At 40.6% G+C, this 16,722-nt stretch overlaps 1 protein-coding gene across 2 annotated transcripts in view; it reads left to right on the forward strand.

The window, feature by feature from the left end:
- The first annotated feature begins 97 nt into the window (after positions 1–97).
- ATM (ATM serine/threonine kinase) overlaps positions 98–16,722 on the forward strand; it is a 54,232-nt gene continuing 37,607 nt past the window's right edge. The window contains exons 1-16 of one of the 2 annotated variants that reach the window (XM_083435945.1): positions 98–414; positions 2,868–2,976; positions 3,066–3,178; positions 4,406–4,551; positions 4,763–4,927; positions 8,377–8,542; positions 9,327–9,565; positions 9,881–10,044; positions 10,394–10,557; positions 10,656–11,027; positions 11,907–12,101; positions 12,513–12,608; positions 13,733–13,958; positions 15,091–15,216; positions 15,610–15,735; positions 16,039–16,128. In XM_083435945.1, the coding sequence (XP_083292071.1) occupies positions 2,905–2,976; positions 3,066–3,178; positions 4,406–4,551; positions 4,763–4,927; positions 8,377–8,542; positions 9,327–9,565; positions 9,881–10,044; positions 10,394–10,557; positions 10,656–11,027; positions 11,907–12,101; positions 12,513–12,608; positions 13,733–13,958; positions 15,091–15,216; positions 15,610–15,735; positions 16,039–16,128 (2,460 nt within the window). In that variant the 5' untranslated portion in view covers positions 98–414; positions 2,868–2,904. The remainder of the gene's footprint in view (positions 415–2,867; positions 2,977–3,065; positions 3,179–4,405; positions 4,552–4,762; positions 4,928–8,376; positions 8,543–9,326; positions 9,566–9,880; positions 10,045–10,393; positions 10,558–10,655; positions 11,028–11,906; positions 12,102–12,512; positions 12,609–13,732; positions 13,959–15,090; positions 15,217–15,609; positions 15,736–16,038; positions 16,129–16,722) is intronic. The other variant, XR_014510161.1, reaches the window with a different exon arrangement.

The following is a 16,722-nucleotide window of genomic DNA, read 5'->3' on the forward strand; positions in this document are numbered from 1 at the left end:
TGAGCGTGGAGCAGCCACGCCTCCCCGCGTTCGTCGGAGCGCGAGGGCGGCTGCGCGCGCAAGAAGCGAGAAGCCCGCGCTGTGGGTCCCTTCAGGCCCCGCCCACCGCTCGTTCGTGGCGCGAGCCTCTCCGCTCCGCCTCTTCGCCTCACTTCGCTCCCCCCCCGCCCCCATTCATCTTTTCGGTTTCGTTTTCCCTCGCATCCCTCTCGTTGTCTCCGTTCGTTCTCCTCCGGCCGCTTCCTCTCTCTCCCACCCCTTTGGCAAGAATGCCGCCGTCTTGCCCGCGTGGCCTCTGAGGCGGGACCGGGGTGGCCGGTGTCTTCCCTCCCTCACGACCCGCCTCGGCCTCGTCACGGCGGCCTTGGACGTCCCAGCTGCCGTGAGCGGGACGTGGCGGTGCGAAGTCGTCGTGTAAGTGGGGGTTTGGGGGGGTCACGCAATTCCCAGAGCTGTGAGAACAGGGGGCTCGGCCACGCGGGCCGTTGCCCTGATCCCCTCAGGTCCCTTCCTTCTAGAGTGTCGCTTGTGTGGTATCCTTGCCCTTTAGCGCAAAATGGTAAGCGTCGGAAGGGAACGGCTGAACTTGAATTTATTTAGCTGCAAAATTTAGTGTTCTGTCAATAACATTTTAAATTAGTAATGAATAACATTGTTGATCTGATGTTATTCACCAGTACTTTGGTGAGTAACAAAGTAATTTTTAAAGTAGTAAATGAATGTTATTCATTTACTACTTTAAAATGAATAACATTACTATGTACTTTAAAATTACTTTGTTACACACCACAGTAGTGGCGAATAACATCAGATCAACAATGAAATCGCGTTGATTAAAACAAATCCGGAATGCATCATAAATCAGGGGTTGCCAGACTTTCTTTTTTTTTAACATTTGGGCCTGTAGAGAAGCTGTCGTGGGTACTGTGCATGCACTGCAACAGCAGACTTGCTCTTCTCACCCACCCCTTTCTAAAAGCAATTAGGATTGGAAAAGTGTTTTCACTTTCCCCTCCAAGTTAGTGGTCCCCTTCCTTGCTGTAACCCCCCCTCCTTCAATTCTTATCCAGGGGAGGAGCTAGGGGAATGGCAGCCAGCATGTTTCAGAGAAGACCTCTGCGGGTGCCACGTTGTTGTTAAGTTATACACTAATGGTAACACTTGCCATTCAAGCAAGCATCCACTGAACTGTTGTTGTTGTTGTTGTTTAGTCGTTTAGTCATGTCTGACTCTTCGTGACCCCATGGACACGGCACTCCTGCCAGGCAGTCCTGTCTTCCACTGCCTCCCGCAGTTTGGTCAAACTTATGCTGGTAGCTTCGAGAACACTGTCCAACCATCTCGTCCTCTGTTGTCCCCTTCTCCTTGTGCCCTCCATCTTTCCCAACATCAGGGTCTTTTCCAGGGAGTCTTCTCTTCTCATGAGGTGGCCAAAGTCTTGGAGCCTCAGCTTCACGATCTGTCCTTCCAGTGATTTGTCCTTCCAGTGAGCACTCAGGGCTGGAGCAGGAACCGGCAAGCCACTCCAGTATCCCTGCCAAGAAAACTCCATGGACAAAGACAACAGGGTGCCACATTGATCAATAGATCAGGTTATTACATCAACATACCTAAACCACGCATCAGAAAAAGCCTAAGTGATACATAACTGCCTCAAATGTTTGGACTTTAACTGGGAATTCAAAGCTTAGTTGTAAATTCTTAACTGGGAATTCATAATTCATTTATGGAACATATTTTAAAATATTTAAAGAAAGGATGCTCCTAGTTCCATTTTCCTAAATGCTGACTAACACACCCATCTGAAGATAAAAGCAGAGCTGATACACAGGATGTGGCTTGCAGGCAAGCTTATACACACACGTTGCCTTAGGCATGCTCATTATTGCACCCTCCAATAATGTTTACTGCTTCTGGGAGAAATTTTGCTACAGCCAGTGTAAAAGTATCAAACGTATCCTGAAGGAGAACCTTGACATGAAATGAGTCAGCAATTCCAGGTTGTTCTATTAGTATTCAATTGATTAGATGCTGTCTAACCTAGTTCTACAGACTACAATGCAATAAAATTGAGGCATATGATAATCTTATTGAACAAATGTAATACATTTACAGCAGTGGGGCTGATCTGGAAGCCGCTTCATTATTTTCAATTGTAAGAAGAAGAAGAAGAGTTTGGATTTGATATCCTGCCTTTCACTCCCCCTCAGGAGTCTCAAAGCGGCTAACATTTTCCTTTCCCTTCTTCCCCCACAACAAACACTCTGTGAGGTGAGTGGGGCTGAGAGACTCAGAGAAGTGTGACTAGCCCAAGGTCACCCAGCAGCTGCATGTGGAGGAGCGGAGACACGAACCCGGTTCCCTAGATTACGAGACTACCGCTCTTAACCACTACACCACACTGGCTCTCAGAAAAGAAAACCTCTAAATGGTTTACAAAAATATAAAACAAAACATTCAAATTACAGTACAGTTAAAAGTTACTACAGTACAGTATTAGTTAAAAACAGGTACTGTATTTAGAAATAGTCAGACAATGATTAAAACCAGCAGTAGCTAAAAAGAAGTAAAAAACATGTAATTTATACATGCCTGCATTGGCTTGCCTAAACAATGTTTTAAACAGGTGTCAAAAAGGGTAGTCAAGGCTCCTGCCTGATGTCAATACGCAGGAAGTTCCAGAGAGTAGGTGCTGCCACACTAAATTATCATAACCCTGTGAGGTAGGTTGGGCTAAGAGATGGTGACTGTACGCCCAGTGAGCTTCATGTCTGAGTGGGGATTTGAACCCTGGTCTCCAGAGCCAAACACTAACCATTGTGCCACACCGGCTCTATTGAAAAACCTATTGTTATTTCCCTTTTCAGGTTCATGCTGTGAGTGCATCTACAACTTAGCTGAGCCATGAATTTTGCACTCCAAGACCTGTTGGCTTGCTGCCGCCATCTTGAAAGTGACAAGGCCACAGACCGAAAGGTAATAATAAACCACCATTCCTGCACTTCTAATATGCAACAGTACAATAACATGATAGTGTTATTCTTTATTCTGGATTACTTTTTTAGAAGGAAATTGAGAAGTTCAAGCGTCTCATCAGGGATTCTGAAACAATTCAACAGCTGGATCGAAATTCTGATTCCAAAAATGGCAAACAGATGAACTGGGATACTGTATTCAGGTACAATATTTTGATGTGTGTTAAACTTTGTCGAATATCAAGCGTTCGACAAGCATCTCAGTAATTCTTACAAAAACACAGCAAAGTCTGTACTTGCCCCCAAATTGTAAATTTGGGAGAGGGGTTCCGGGTAAGAGCTAAGGCCATCTAGGGAGTCTGTTGTCTTTTCGGCACCAGGAGAAAACCTTTCAAGGGGCGTCTCCACCCCCATCGTTCAGCCTGAGGTCCATCTCTGAGGACCTTTTGGCAGTTCCATCACATGTGAGAAGCAAGGTTACAGGGAAAGAGGCAGAGGGCCTTCTCGGTAGTGGCGCCTGCCCTGTGGAACGTCCTCCCATCTGATGTCAAGGAAATAAACAACTATCTGCCTTTTAGAAGACATCTGAAGGCAGCCCTTTTTAGGGAAGTTTTTAATGTTTGATGTTTTATTTTTTATATTTTGTTGGAAGCTGCCCAGAGTGTCTGGGGAAACAGCCAGATGGGCGGGGTATTATTATTATTATTATTTTATTTTCCGTTTCTTTTAGATGTCTTTTTTATCTCACATTTTATTCGATTGCTGTTTTGCTATAACTGATTAATTAGTACTTCATTTTGTGTTATAAATCACTCTAGAAATTTAAGTTGAAAAGGAGGACATCAAATATCTGAAACAGTTCAGGAACCCATGAATTGAACATAGGACTTCTGGTTCACCTATCAGTCTCTTTACTGCTATGCTACATTATTTGTTGTGGTTTGATTACTAGAAAGGAAGCAATATATCATTATTTTAGCCAATCAAGTGAATGTTAAGAGGTTGCTTGGCCACCCTCTGTATCAGTTCATCCAGCTATTGTACCTCTTCCTTATGGCTATTATTTATCTCATCAGCACACCCAGTGTTTATTTTTTCCTTTCCCTCCTGCTTGTCAGAGTAGTGAGCACAGCAGCCGCAGGGTTGTGCTGTGCTTTTCCAGCCTGAGAAATGTTGTGACTGTGATCATGTGTAGTTTGCCCTGATTGTCCAGAGACAGCCTGTATTTTCTCAAGGTAAGCAAGTCACACATTGCATAGCATATGTTTTTTAATATCCCTGTGGAGCAGAAGGATCTAGTAGAATATCATAGAAGAGCTTGCACTGAAACGTCACTATTTAAAAGAATAAATTGTTGTTGCTGCTGAGCATTTTGTTTATTTTAATTACATTATGTGCCTATGAATAGTGTTTATTTTTTGCCTTTTAAGTTTTCTTCAGAAGTACATTAAGAAGGAAACTGAAAGTGCAAGATTAGCAAAACCAAATGTGTCTGCATCAACCCAAGCAACACGACATAAAAAGATGCAAGAGATCAGCTCTTTGGTCAAATATTTCATCAGATGTGCCAATAAAAGTGAGTGACTCAGTACAGACATAATTAAGATATATTTTCGAAAAAAATCCTTACAGTTCATTTCATTAACTCTACCATGTATCAGGTAACTTGTTTTCTAATAAATGCTACAATTTTTGGTTGTATTTCAACAGATTTTCCCTGAATTTGACCTGGTTTGAGATCACTCATAAAAGTTAAAAACTCACATTTATATTCTGCTTTTGCACAGGAGCACCCAGGTTAAAATGCCAAGAGCTTCTGATTTTTGTCATGGACACAGTAAATGATCCATCAAGTTGTGCCATTTATGGAACTGATTGTAGCAGCATATTGTTAAAGGATATTCTTACAGTGAGGACATATTGGTGTGCTATCCCTTCACAACAGTGGTCAGGTTTGTATATATTATTCCTATGCTTGAAATCCCATGAACTGCTTGGAAGTGACGTCAAGAGACATTTTATATAGCAGAACTTATTTTCTTTGAAGATGTGTGCTATATAGCTCCAATAACACTGGGCAACAATTTTTTACTTTTTGAATGTTGTCTAGATTTCTACAACTGATTTAGGTTATTTTTGCACTGCTGAATCAGGAAATGGCATCCGTTTCTCTCCATCAGGTCAGGTTTTTGTGCTATGTTGATTTGAAAAAAATCAGATCTTGTGACAAAATCGATTACATTTTTGTGGCATTATCAGCTGATTTTTGACAACACATATCATCCTAAATATGTTTTTAAGAGAAAAAAATGTTTTTCCAACAATATATATTGATTACCTGACAGAAACATTGATTACTGTAAACTGAATGGTGGGCATTGATAAAGCTAAGTACACGTAAATTGCATGTTGCTTCACCATTTTTCAAACTTCAGGGCTTGAACTTGGATTTCTTGAACTTGGATTTCTTGGAACTCCTGGAATGCTCAGCGGCAGGGAGGTCTCTCTTCAGAGTCCAACAGTAGTCAGCCATCATGACTGCGTCTCAGCGACCCTAATACCTGGTCTCCCATCTCTTTCATGTCCTGATGGAATCTCTCCCCCTGCTCGTCACTCATTGAACCCAGGTTCTCAGGAAACCGGTCTATATGTGAAAATAGGTAGTGCATCTTGATGCTAATGTTGCAGCCCAGGTTTCTGAAAGCAGTCAGCATGTTGTTGACAAGTTCTGCGTAGTTTCTGGCCTTATTGTTGCCAAGAAAGTTCTTCACTACCAGAACAAATGCCTTCCACGCTTCCAGTTCCACTTCGTTCATTGAGTTTCCGAACTCTGGATCTCTTATGAGCTGACGGATCTGAGGTCCGTCAAAGATGCCAGCTTTCAACTTCTCCATGGTCAATCCTGGAAAAGCCTGGCACAAGTAAGTGAAGCAGTCACCATCCTTGTCCAGAGCCTTGGTGAACTGCTTGATTAAGCCGAGCTTGATGTGCAGCGGTGGGAAGAGTATTCCGTCTCTGTCCACCAGAGGGTCGTTGATGACGTTCCTTTTTCTGCAAGGCACCAATTCCTCCCGCACAGGCCAGTCCTTCTTTGTGTAATGCTGAGCACGGTCCCTACTATCCCACATGCACAGAAAACATGGGCACTTGGTGAAGCCAGACTGTTGTCCCAACAGAAAGTTCACCATCTTCAGGTCAACACAAATAAACCACTTATGCTGATCATAACCAATTTTCTCCACCCCTTCATAGTTCTCCTTCAGTGTACTCGAGTGAGCCAGGGGTTTTGATCCCCCAACTTTATGCTTTGCCGCACCAATTTATGGAAGATTTCGAGGTTTTATGACTTCAAACTGATCCCTTTTCGACATAATCACCCAGAACTATCGGACCTGAATACTTCTTGTCATTAAAATAATCATTTCCAATCAAAACAATTATTCGACATGGTATTTTACCCCCACCAACTTCTTCTAAAATGCTCCACACAAGCGTACATGTGAACAAAAACGTAAAAAAATGACATGTGGCCATAGCTCAAAAACTTGACCTGATTGAGCAAAACCAATGTGATTTTTGGATTCAGCACATCAGATTTGTCCTAAATCAGCTGAAAAAACGCAGACAACAAATTTGTTGTTGACCAGTGTAATCGAAGTTCCCATAATGAACCATAGAATAACTTATGTTTTTCTATTCTTGGTTTTTCTTCCTCTGTCATTGAATATCAGATTTTGGCTTTTCTAATATCCTTGCTTTGCTTGATTTATTATTTAATATTGACCTCATTAATTTTATAGGGATTTTCGCAAATTACATACTCATATAAACAATTTCATCATGTCAACAATATTTTATTGTTGATCTGGGTAATCATGAGGCCAGTTTGTACAAAGGTATGCTTGTGCAGAGTTCCCTTCTTAGTTTAAAAAGAATAAGGAAGCTCTTTTGTGGGGGGCTGCATGAGTATAGAATACCCTGCTTCCCACAGTTTCTATCTGTATTGACATTTATGTGCCTGAACTGCATTGTTGATTATTCACTGTCTATAACCACTTTTCATGAAACGTGGCTGTAGTTGGACTTCATTTTCTGAATTCACTGTATTTAACTAAATTGCTTACATGGATGCAGCCCTCTCTTGAATTTTTCTGCAGTGGCAATTGAGAGTAGCTCAGACACATTGAAAATACAATTGCTTCATACATATTGATATTTCCTGCCAGAAACATGTAAAAGCATGGACATCATTTATTTATTTACTTATTTCATAAAATGTATACAGTGGTACCTCCAGTTACGAATGGGATCCGTTCCGGAGGCCCAGCTGTATCCCGAAAATTCCGTAACTGGAGGACCACTTCTGCGCACACGCGCGGTGCCACAGAGTGTTTCTGTGCAAGGCAAACCCACTTCCAGGTTTGCCGCGGCCGTAACCTGAAGATTCCATAACCTGGAGGTTATGCAATTTGAGGTATGACTGTACACGGCTTGATTGTGAAAAACCTCAAAGTGGTTTACAAAAGTAAAGCGGTTTACAACAGTAGAACCATACACACATCTTTAAAAACCTATGAACCTGGGAAAGCTGGCCTAATGGGTTTTGCTCTGTAGCAAAACCATGCTCATTGTGGCTTCCAGAGTTTACATATCTGCTGAAGAAAATACCTGCATGTATGCTGTATTTGTGTTTGCTGCATAAAGTCGAGACAAAGTGGAAGAGATGGTACTCTCAGCTAAAATGTCCTCCTACATATACCTGCAAATTTGTTACTAGCCTTCTAGGGACTAGTAGAGGAGGGGTTAAGAACTCCATTCTCTTGCAGCAACATGCTGTATTTCTATACTGAGTGCTTCCATTGTCTGGTAGCCTGCCCAATTCTGTACTGAGCACAGAAGATAGCTGGTGCTCCATCCATTGTCCACCAGGCAGCTCACTTGCCTGCATACAATTCCTTGTTGGATGTGATAGCAGGCAAGTTTTTAAATACAGTCATGTTTTTAAATACAGTCAAATCTCAGGAAACCCGGAAATAAATGCTCTGGTTTCCAAAAGTTTTTTGGAACCTGAGCGTCTGACGCTGCTTCCGTTTTGAGTTTCCCTATTGAATTGAGGCTTCCACTTTCAGTTTTTGGTTTTTGAATGTTTCAGAAGTCAAACGGTCTTCCGGAATGGATTACGTTTGAAAACTGAGGTTCCACTGTACAAGGCTGGGATAATGAGAGACACCTTTTTCAAGTGTGTGACATCTTAACATAAATGAACCCACTGGGGACCTTCCTGTTTAGCATTGCAACTAGTCTTAACATAGGAATGATCAATGGAAAGGACTGGAAATATTTAGTAAACACGTGTTTTTGTGACTTAGTTAAGTAATATGAATTTGATTTACTTCTCTAGATCTTCAAAACCTGTACTTCAAATTGTTTCTCAAACCTTGTAGAGATATTAACAAAGTATTGGTGGCTAGAATAATTTATACATTGACCAGAGGACTGTGCCTCCAAACTGATGGATTAAATTCTACTATTTTAAGCTTCTTCTCTAAAGCTATGCAGCTTGCAAGGTAAATGTCCTTTTCTTTTGGTGAATCAATTTTGAGTTTAACATGGTTACTCTTCTAAACTTAAACCTCCACTATTCTAATGTATTCTAAGTTCACTTGCTTTTCAGTCTCATTGAACTAATCTAAATCTTTTCTACATCTTGCTTTCAAATCTTTGAATTACTTTCAAGTACGGCATTTGGAGCCAATTTTAAAATTAAAGCATTGCGCTTTCCTTGCTTCAAAAACATTTGTCATTTCTTGGGAAAAGCAGCACAAGAGCAGAAATGATATCTTTCTTCCAAAATCTGTATTTTTTTAGTTTTGAGAACTCCTTCTTATAATAAAAAGGTTTAGAAAAAAACTTCTCTGTGAGCCAGCTGCCACCATATTTTCCAGTCTTTGTATAATCCTTTCTGCAAGGCTTGGCTGCAGCAGAAATTATTGCTCTTCTGGTCAGCTCAATATGGTCAACTTTCTAGGTTCTTCCTTATGTATGACAATAGTTACCTTTATCACTGCCATGTGTTACCAAAAACTGTCAACCTATCAGTTACAGGGTCCCATAACTGTCCTCTCTTCCAAAGCCTTTCTGGTACAGTTTTCTTCTCTCACTCACTGGAACTGAACTACATTTTTTCTCCTCCTGATGGTTTGTGTACCTTGAGTGCTTTGGAGAAAGGGCAGAATTAAAATAAAATAGCATAGCATAGCATAGCTTGGGTCTCTATACCCAGTAGAGGTTAGTATTTGCATGCTCATTAAATTAGTTACTATAACAAAACATGACTTTTTTCTGTTGCAGGCAAGAAAGAAACCTTGCAGGCCTTGATCATATTTTTGCAGCCATTAATGTATATTTGAGTGTATTTGCAGTCAACTACCGTATGCGGGTTTGTAAGCTAGGAGAGGAAATTCTGCCAACTGTGCTCTATATATGGGATCAGTATAAGCCAAAAGATTTCCTGAAGGAGCAGATCATTCAGTTTATTCAGCTGCAGGTTCGTGTTCATCACCCAAATGGAGCGAAAGCCAAAGAAAAAGGTATGCATAAGTTACTTCATGCCCAATTGTGAAGAGATATTACAGGAACAGTTTGCACTGTTGGAGGGTGCCTAAACTTCTGCATTCTTGTGTGGAAAGTATTCAGATATTTTTAAATTGGCTAGTATACTATCATTGTTTTTCGTAGTCTCTATTCAAATACTTGTTTGATTTAACTGTTACTTTTTTGCATTGTTATATTAGGCATTCTTAGTAGCTGGTGAACTTTTAAAATATTTGAACAGATTGTTTGGGGGTTGGTTCACATATTATAAGTTACGCAGAGCTAAATTTGTCCTGTTCTTGTGCAAACAGGAGTATGCGACCCGACAAAATGGCAAAGAATTGTATACAACCTGTATGAACTATTAGTGAACGAAATAAACCTCATAGGCAGCAGAGGAAAGTATTCTGCAGGGTCGCGCAGTATTGCTGTGAAGGAAAGCCTGGTTGAGTTAATGGCTGACATTTGTCATCAGGTAAATTGTTTTGCTTTCAGAAACTGTTTCTTGTAAAAAGGAGTAAATCCTTTCCTATTGGAGTACAGTGCTTGAGCACGGAGACACTCCAGTATGACCTAAAAGTACCATGTTTTCCCCCTACTTCCCAGTGCACATGCACAGATGTGTACTTGGGTACCACAGTGACAATCTAAGATGGGCTTGGGAGGCTCGGGTGCAGTTACTGTATCCCCATCTAGAGGGCCTTTTCTGTTTGGTCCACCATTTTGAGCTGGGAGCTACAGTGCTTTGGCCTTACAACATTCTTTCTTAATGCATATTTTGATGTAAAATGTCATGTTATAGTATGCACTTACTGTTTGCAAAGGTCTTTACTGAAGACACCAAAGTCCTGGAGATAACTCAGCCGTATGCTGCTACACAGAGAGAATGTGGAGATGTACCATCCAAACGTAGGAGAATTGAATCAGGTTGGGAGGTGGTGTGGAGCAACCTGCAAAGTTCACAGAATGACTTTTATGTCATACCCTGGTAAAAACAAACAAACATTCATTCTTGTCCGTCCCCCGCCCCCTCAATTTTCCAAGTTCCATTTTTTCTCAGATCTCTCTGGTTTTTCTACCCTCAAGGCTGCAGATTACGACCAGATTGATATCGAAGTACCCTCTGAGCTTTCCTCACTGTGAACGTCCTCATTTGCTTAGTATACTTTACCAGCTGCTGTCTCAACAGCGTCGAAGAGAACGGATGCCTTATGTGTTGCGTTGTCTTAAAGAGGTTGCATGGTGTCAAAGCCAACAGGTAGATCTGAAACCTGTGCAGAACTCAGAACTGCAGCGAATCTGGTCAAAAGTTTGGTCTCTGGTCGTTCGTAGCCTAAGTCTTCAGCAAACTGAAGTGGAATGCTTTGGATTACTTCAAGTCATGATTCAAGGAAGCTTAATAGCAATGGATAGAGAAATTTGGAAGATATTTTCACTATCTGCATGCAAACCTTCAAGGTAACGTGGATCCTTTCGTAAGCACCAACTGTTTCTGCTGCATTAGTAAGATTAGTAGGATTGCTCCTTAAAACATTTCCGACACTTCCCCCTCCACAGACTAGTGGGACTTTATGAAGCAAAGTGAGATGCATAGGCAGGTTGCTGTGGTAGCTTGGACTTGCCACAACAATTGGGACCAGTGCCATCACTTGATGGCAAACATGTTGACTCAACCCTTCCCATTCCCACCCTTTGAATTGACAGAATGGGGAACTCCACAACGATGTAGTGATGCCTAGCATCACTACACAGCACAGATGGTGGCCAGCAGAAGGATAACTGCCCTAATCAACACTCTTCCCTGCAAGGCAAACAAAGGGGATTTCAAGTGCTCTGTCCTATACTACAACTTGTACAAATCCAATTAATATCCAGAATTGCATTTGTCAAACTTTTGCTGTGCTTTCACTGTTTTTCTATTTAATTTTTGTAACTAATATAAGAACGCTCTTATCTATTACAAATTCTATTTGGGGTGTTTTATAATAGATTAGCTAATATATTTTTGAATGAAAACTTATATACTTTACCTAGGAATAAGCTCCTTTAACTTCATGTGACTTACTTTAAAGTACACATGTATGGGATAGAACTGTTAACCTACACAGAGGGGGGCGGGGGAGATTTCAGTTAAAAGTCTGAAGATTTTTTTGGTGGAGGGGCATATGTGACTCAGCCACAAGACTTGTCATATTTAAAACAGATTGAGATCAGAACAAACCAATTACAGTCTCACCTCCCTGCAAAAAGGCCCTATTATTTTTGTAAATTTAAAATGCAGGTCTACACTGGAGCTGTAAATTCAGGTGGTAATCTTGTGCTAATAATGTCTTGTAGTTCTGCAGCAAAGTGCTTGGCATTAGCGATGACATCTTTGGAAGTGCCAGAGACTTCGAAAACTGAGGCAGTACAGAATGATTGGGAAGGAAGTGCGGCTTCTACATTAAAAGAAACCATTATGAAGTGGCTTCTGTTCTGCCACTTTGAGGAGGAAATGGAACACAGGACAGAGCCACCACCCATCCTACGCAGGTAACAGCTTGAGAAATAGTGGCTTAAAACAGAATTAGTCTTACATCAAAGGAAAATAAAACTTTAATATTGTTGGGTTTTATTTGACCAGCTTCGTTTCAGAAGTAGATAACACATTGTATTTGTCTGAACCCTCAGAATGGATTTGATTACCAATTAAATAAAACTGGCAGTAGAATATGTTGTTAGAGAGTTAAACAAGAGTTAAACATTTTCATTTCTTTTAATATTAATTTAGATTTATTTGTTCCAGTATATCAGATATGTATTTTTTCTGTATCCTTTATTGCACCTGTTCAAAATTCTGTATTCAAAAAATTAATCAAGTTTCCATTTGAGGTCTCATAGAGATAAACAGATATGCTGTATTGGGGAGTGTCAAGTCTAAAACTTGCTTTTGATTCTTTACAGTGACTTTCCCAAATTAGAGTTGCAAAAAATCCTTGTAAGTCTGACTATGAAAAATAGTAGAGCAGCAATGGACTTTTTTCACAATGCTTCAGAATGGTATGTTTTAAAGATCAACATAAGTATTTCTATCACTTGGAGGTATTATCTTTAAGAGTTGGTTGCATTTTTAAAAATTATTCTGTTTTATGGGCAGAATTTACAAATCTGTTTCATGGACCCTATACCAGGATGAAGAACCTTTCTCAGCCCAAAGTCTTTATTCCATTCCATCTCTCTCTCTCTCTCTCTCTCTCTCTCTCTCTCTCTCTCTCTGTGTGTGTGTGTCTAAGTGTGTGTGTGTGTGTAACAAAAATCTAAGCAGTTTCCAGAAAAAAATTTATTAAGTGGGGCAATGACATTCAATAGAAACTACTTAAAAATTAGATGAAAGCAAAATAAAACTCAGTGTCACAAATGAGGCTGAGCAAAAGACAACTAAAAATTAAAAAGGGTTCAGACAAGCTTGGGTAAACATGGTTTTTAAGAGGTCATTATTATACTGTCTTCCAGAGCAATTGATGTGGCTCTTACCGTAGTACATTAGGGTACAATTTCCCTTTGGTTAGCAGTGTTGGTAGGTTGGGTTTTGGCTCAATCAACTGGTCAAAGGCAGGAAAAAACACTTGGGAAGTAGGTTGCTCCCAAAATCCAGTTTGTTTCCTGCTTTCGTTAAATACAGTCATGATAGCTTAAGCTTCCTGAAGACTGCATGTGGCTCCTGGGCTGATATTCCCCAATGCTGCAGTTAAAGACCATCTGTCTGTGAAGTAGGTTTCTATATGTGGATTGCCCTCACTGCACATGTAATAGACAGCTATAAATGGCAGGAGGAATTCTTAGCACTCTCCTCAGAAACCTGTGCATGTATTGTTTCTCTTCAAAGAGGTACAGTTTTTGCATAAGGCTGTGTAGTTGCTGCTGGGTTTATGGTGCCTTCCTGCTCTTCAAGAGATGAACAGAGCTGGTTGTACATTCAGTGGGAAAGGGGAGACTGTTCATAATTCATTAGACGGGGTACAGATGTTCATTATATGAAGACAGGCCTTTATATCATCTATTATAATATTTTGGAAATCAAATACAATTAAAGTTTTAATTATTCTGTGTTTGGTTTTAAAGGCTTCAAATACTGTCATGAAATATCAGTGATAGATAATATTTGTCATCTTTTTTTTTTAAAGTACACAACATGCACAAGACACAGAAGAAGCCAGCCGTTCAGAAATTGAAACATTCTACATGCAAACAACTTTCGATGAAATAGGCATTTTTACAAATGTGGCTAATGATACATGTGAAAGCAAATTGCTCAGTTCCAGATTAACAGTCAGTCAAAAACACAGAGAAGCCTTAGAACAGAACTTGTTGGAGATATCAGAACAACTTCTGAGTAACTTTATGCCTGAGGTAAGTTGGAAAAGAAAGATCTCTCAAAGTCCATCCTTCTCAAGAATATTTGTGAGCAGCTTTGGATAGATGTCAAATAATTAATAAAATAGACAAATGGTCGCTTGCCATGGTGGCTGGTGCCCATTGGGAATGGTAGGAAAGAAGGCAGGGAGACCCAACATTATGGAGAGTCAGAGCCAAGGACAGGCAAAGCCTGTCCCCAGTTTTGTCCCAGAGTTTTGTCCCCATCCTCCCTGTGATTTTTAGGAGGGGAAACAGAGACCAGGAAGAAGCAAGCTGATAGGCGGTGCCACTCCTCGGACTGATTGTAATTAAGAAGGTGGGCAGGTGAGGTCTGCTGAGGGCAAGCTGAGGTTAGTGGGACAGTGCCCCATGCCTGTTGATGGACCAGCCTTCCCTGGCAGTTCATACTACATGACATTCATCTAAACATGGCATGGGTGGGTGTGCCACTGCAATGAAGTGGGAGGAGTTCCTCTTTTCTGCTCTTGGATGGCGTAAGTTTCTTTCTGTGCCTGAACCAGCTCAGAAGAGCACCTCTGGGGCAACATCTTTGCCCTGGCAGGTGGGAAGCTGTTGCTGGTGATAGCCAGAAGAAAACCCTAAAATCAGACAATTTGGGGTGGGGTGCTAGTAGCGTGGAGCTACCACAAAAAACTTCAACCCCATTTTCTGCCTTGGCCAGCAGAAGTGGCAGGGCCTCAGATGCTGTGGTCACTCTGCCCCACTGTTCCCAGTCAAGGTAGGGTTGCTCTGTGAGTCTAAAATCACACATAGGCAGAGTAAGTACACTGTGTTTACCAGCTTCATCTTAGCAGCCTGCAATTCATGAAGGTACAGTGGTACCTCTGGTTATGAATTAATTCGTTCCTCAAGTCCATTCTTAACCTGAAACTGTTCTTAACCTGAGGTACCACTTTAGCTAATGGGGCCTCCCGTGCCGCCGCCACGCGATTTTTGTTCTCATCCTGGACCAGAGTTCTTAACCTGAGGTACTACTTCTGGGCTAGCGGAGTCTGTAACCCGAAGTGTTTGTAACGCGAGGTACCACTGTATTCTGAACTTTATATAAGTATTAGTAACTATTCAGATGCAAAGCTTAGCATGTATTTTTGTGTTTGACTTGAAGGTTGCATCTGCAATAATCCTAGTACGTTGTGTCAGCCTCCTGACTGGTGTTCTTGGCTGCTACTGCTATGCTGGCATACTGACGGAAGAAGAAGCATGCAAATCAAAGCTGTTTCATAAAGCCAAGGTAAGGCTTTTTTGTGTTTTAAGGAATACACTAAATTTCTGGTTTCCAAGCAAGAGAAGTATCTTAACAGTGGTGGAAGCATATATATTTATTTTTTACATTTAAGTTCCTTGTCACTTATTTTACAAGTTGATTAATGCTTATTTTTACATTATTAGTAGCTTTGAGGCACTTTTGTGAAAAAAGCGAGAAATATAAGGAATAGGAAAATAAATGATGTCAGGAAATGTTAGTAGAGACAAAGTTACTCATCTTTGTATGGTTGATTGCTTAGCAAAAGCTGAAAGTTTCTTTAGCATGATTAGACTTGAATGTGGATGGAATGCGAAAAAAGCAATATATATCTGAGACAGTTCCTTAATTCTTTGCATTTATTTTTTTTAATTTGCACAGTCTCTTATTCATTATGTGGGAGAAACTATTTATCAGTCAAAAAACAAGCTAAATGAAGATTCTAGGATCGTTTCATTAAGGACGTTAATAGGACAGTGTATTAGTTGCGCATGTAATTGTAAGCAGGTAAGACACTTGTCGATCTTTCAGTCCATGCCACAATTAAGAAATGCTGAAATCCTTGTACTTTAAGCTAGTTAGGTCCCTTTTGCAGCAAACCTATTTCTCCAATCAGTTTAATAATCTGTAATCATGTACAGGTATATGTATGCACACATAATTTTTATTAGTTCAGTTTCAAAATTAGCAGTAGCTAATTTTACTTAGTTTTAAAGTGATTGGTTATGTTTCCATGCCTAGTTAAAGTGATTAAATCCTGTTTTGGGGGATGTGTTCGATAATTAGTATATATTGGGTTTGTTTTGACAGAACAGCCCAAGAAAGATCCTGTCTGGAATTTTCTTGCATTTGTTAACCTCAAAACTGATGAATGATCTTGTAGACATTTGCAAACATCTGGTGAGTAGTTATAGTGTATGGCATGACTTCCTCATCACAGTTTATTTTGGACAACAAAAAGTGTATAACATAAGCAGATATTTCACTTGAAAGACAGAGAAAACATGCTGGGTTTGACCTTTTCTTATGCCTATTGAGAGTGAAGAATATAGCCAAACCAATTTGCTCTGTGTACATTGCAATGCTCCCCCCCCCCGCTCTGCCATTAAACACCAGTGTTGCATGTATCCTGCTTCACACTTACTTTCTCTGTTGTTTCTCTTTCCCCTTGCTAGTTTATCTTCCTTCTCCTTCAACTCTGCCCTACCTTTGGCACCCTTGTTATTAATGGTGGGGGCCAAGCCACTGCTAGCACTGCACTGCTATGCTCCCTTCTGGCTAAGCTGAACCATCTTAGGGGTATTGCTTGAATCTCTCTATTTCTTCTAGAGAGACAGTAAAAATTAAGGCTGAATGAGTGTTGTATACCATTAGGTTTGACAAATGTGATATTGTCCATTATCTTCCATGACTGTAACTCTCACGTTAACAATAATACAATACAGTGGGCTTCTGGATCAGTTACAGAGACATTGGTGTGGATCTCTAATCTCT

The sequence above is a fragment of the Podarcis tiliguerta genome (assembly GCF_965153285.1).
Source record: "Podarcis tiliguerta genome assembly, chromosome: 4".
Lineage (NCBI taxonomy): Eukaryota > Metazoa > Chordata > Lepidosauria > Squamata > Lacertidae > Podarcis > Podarcis tiliguerta.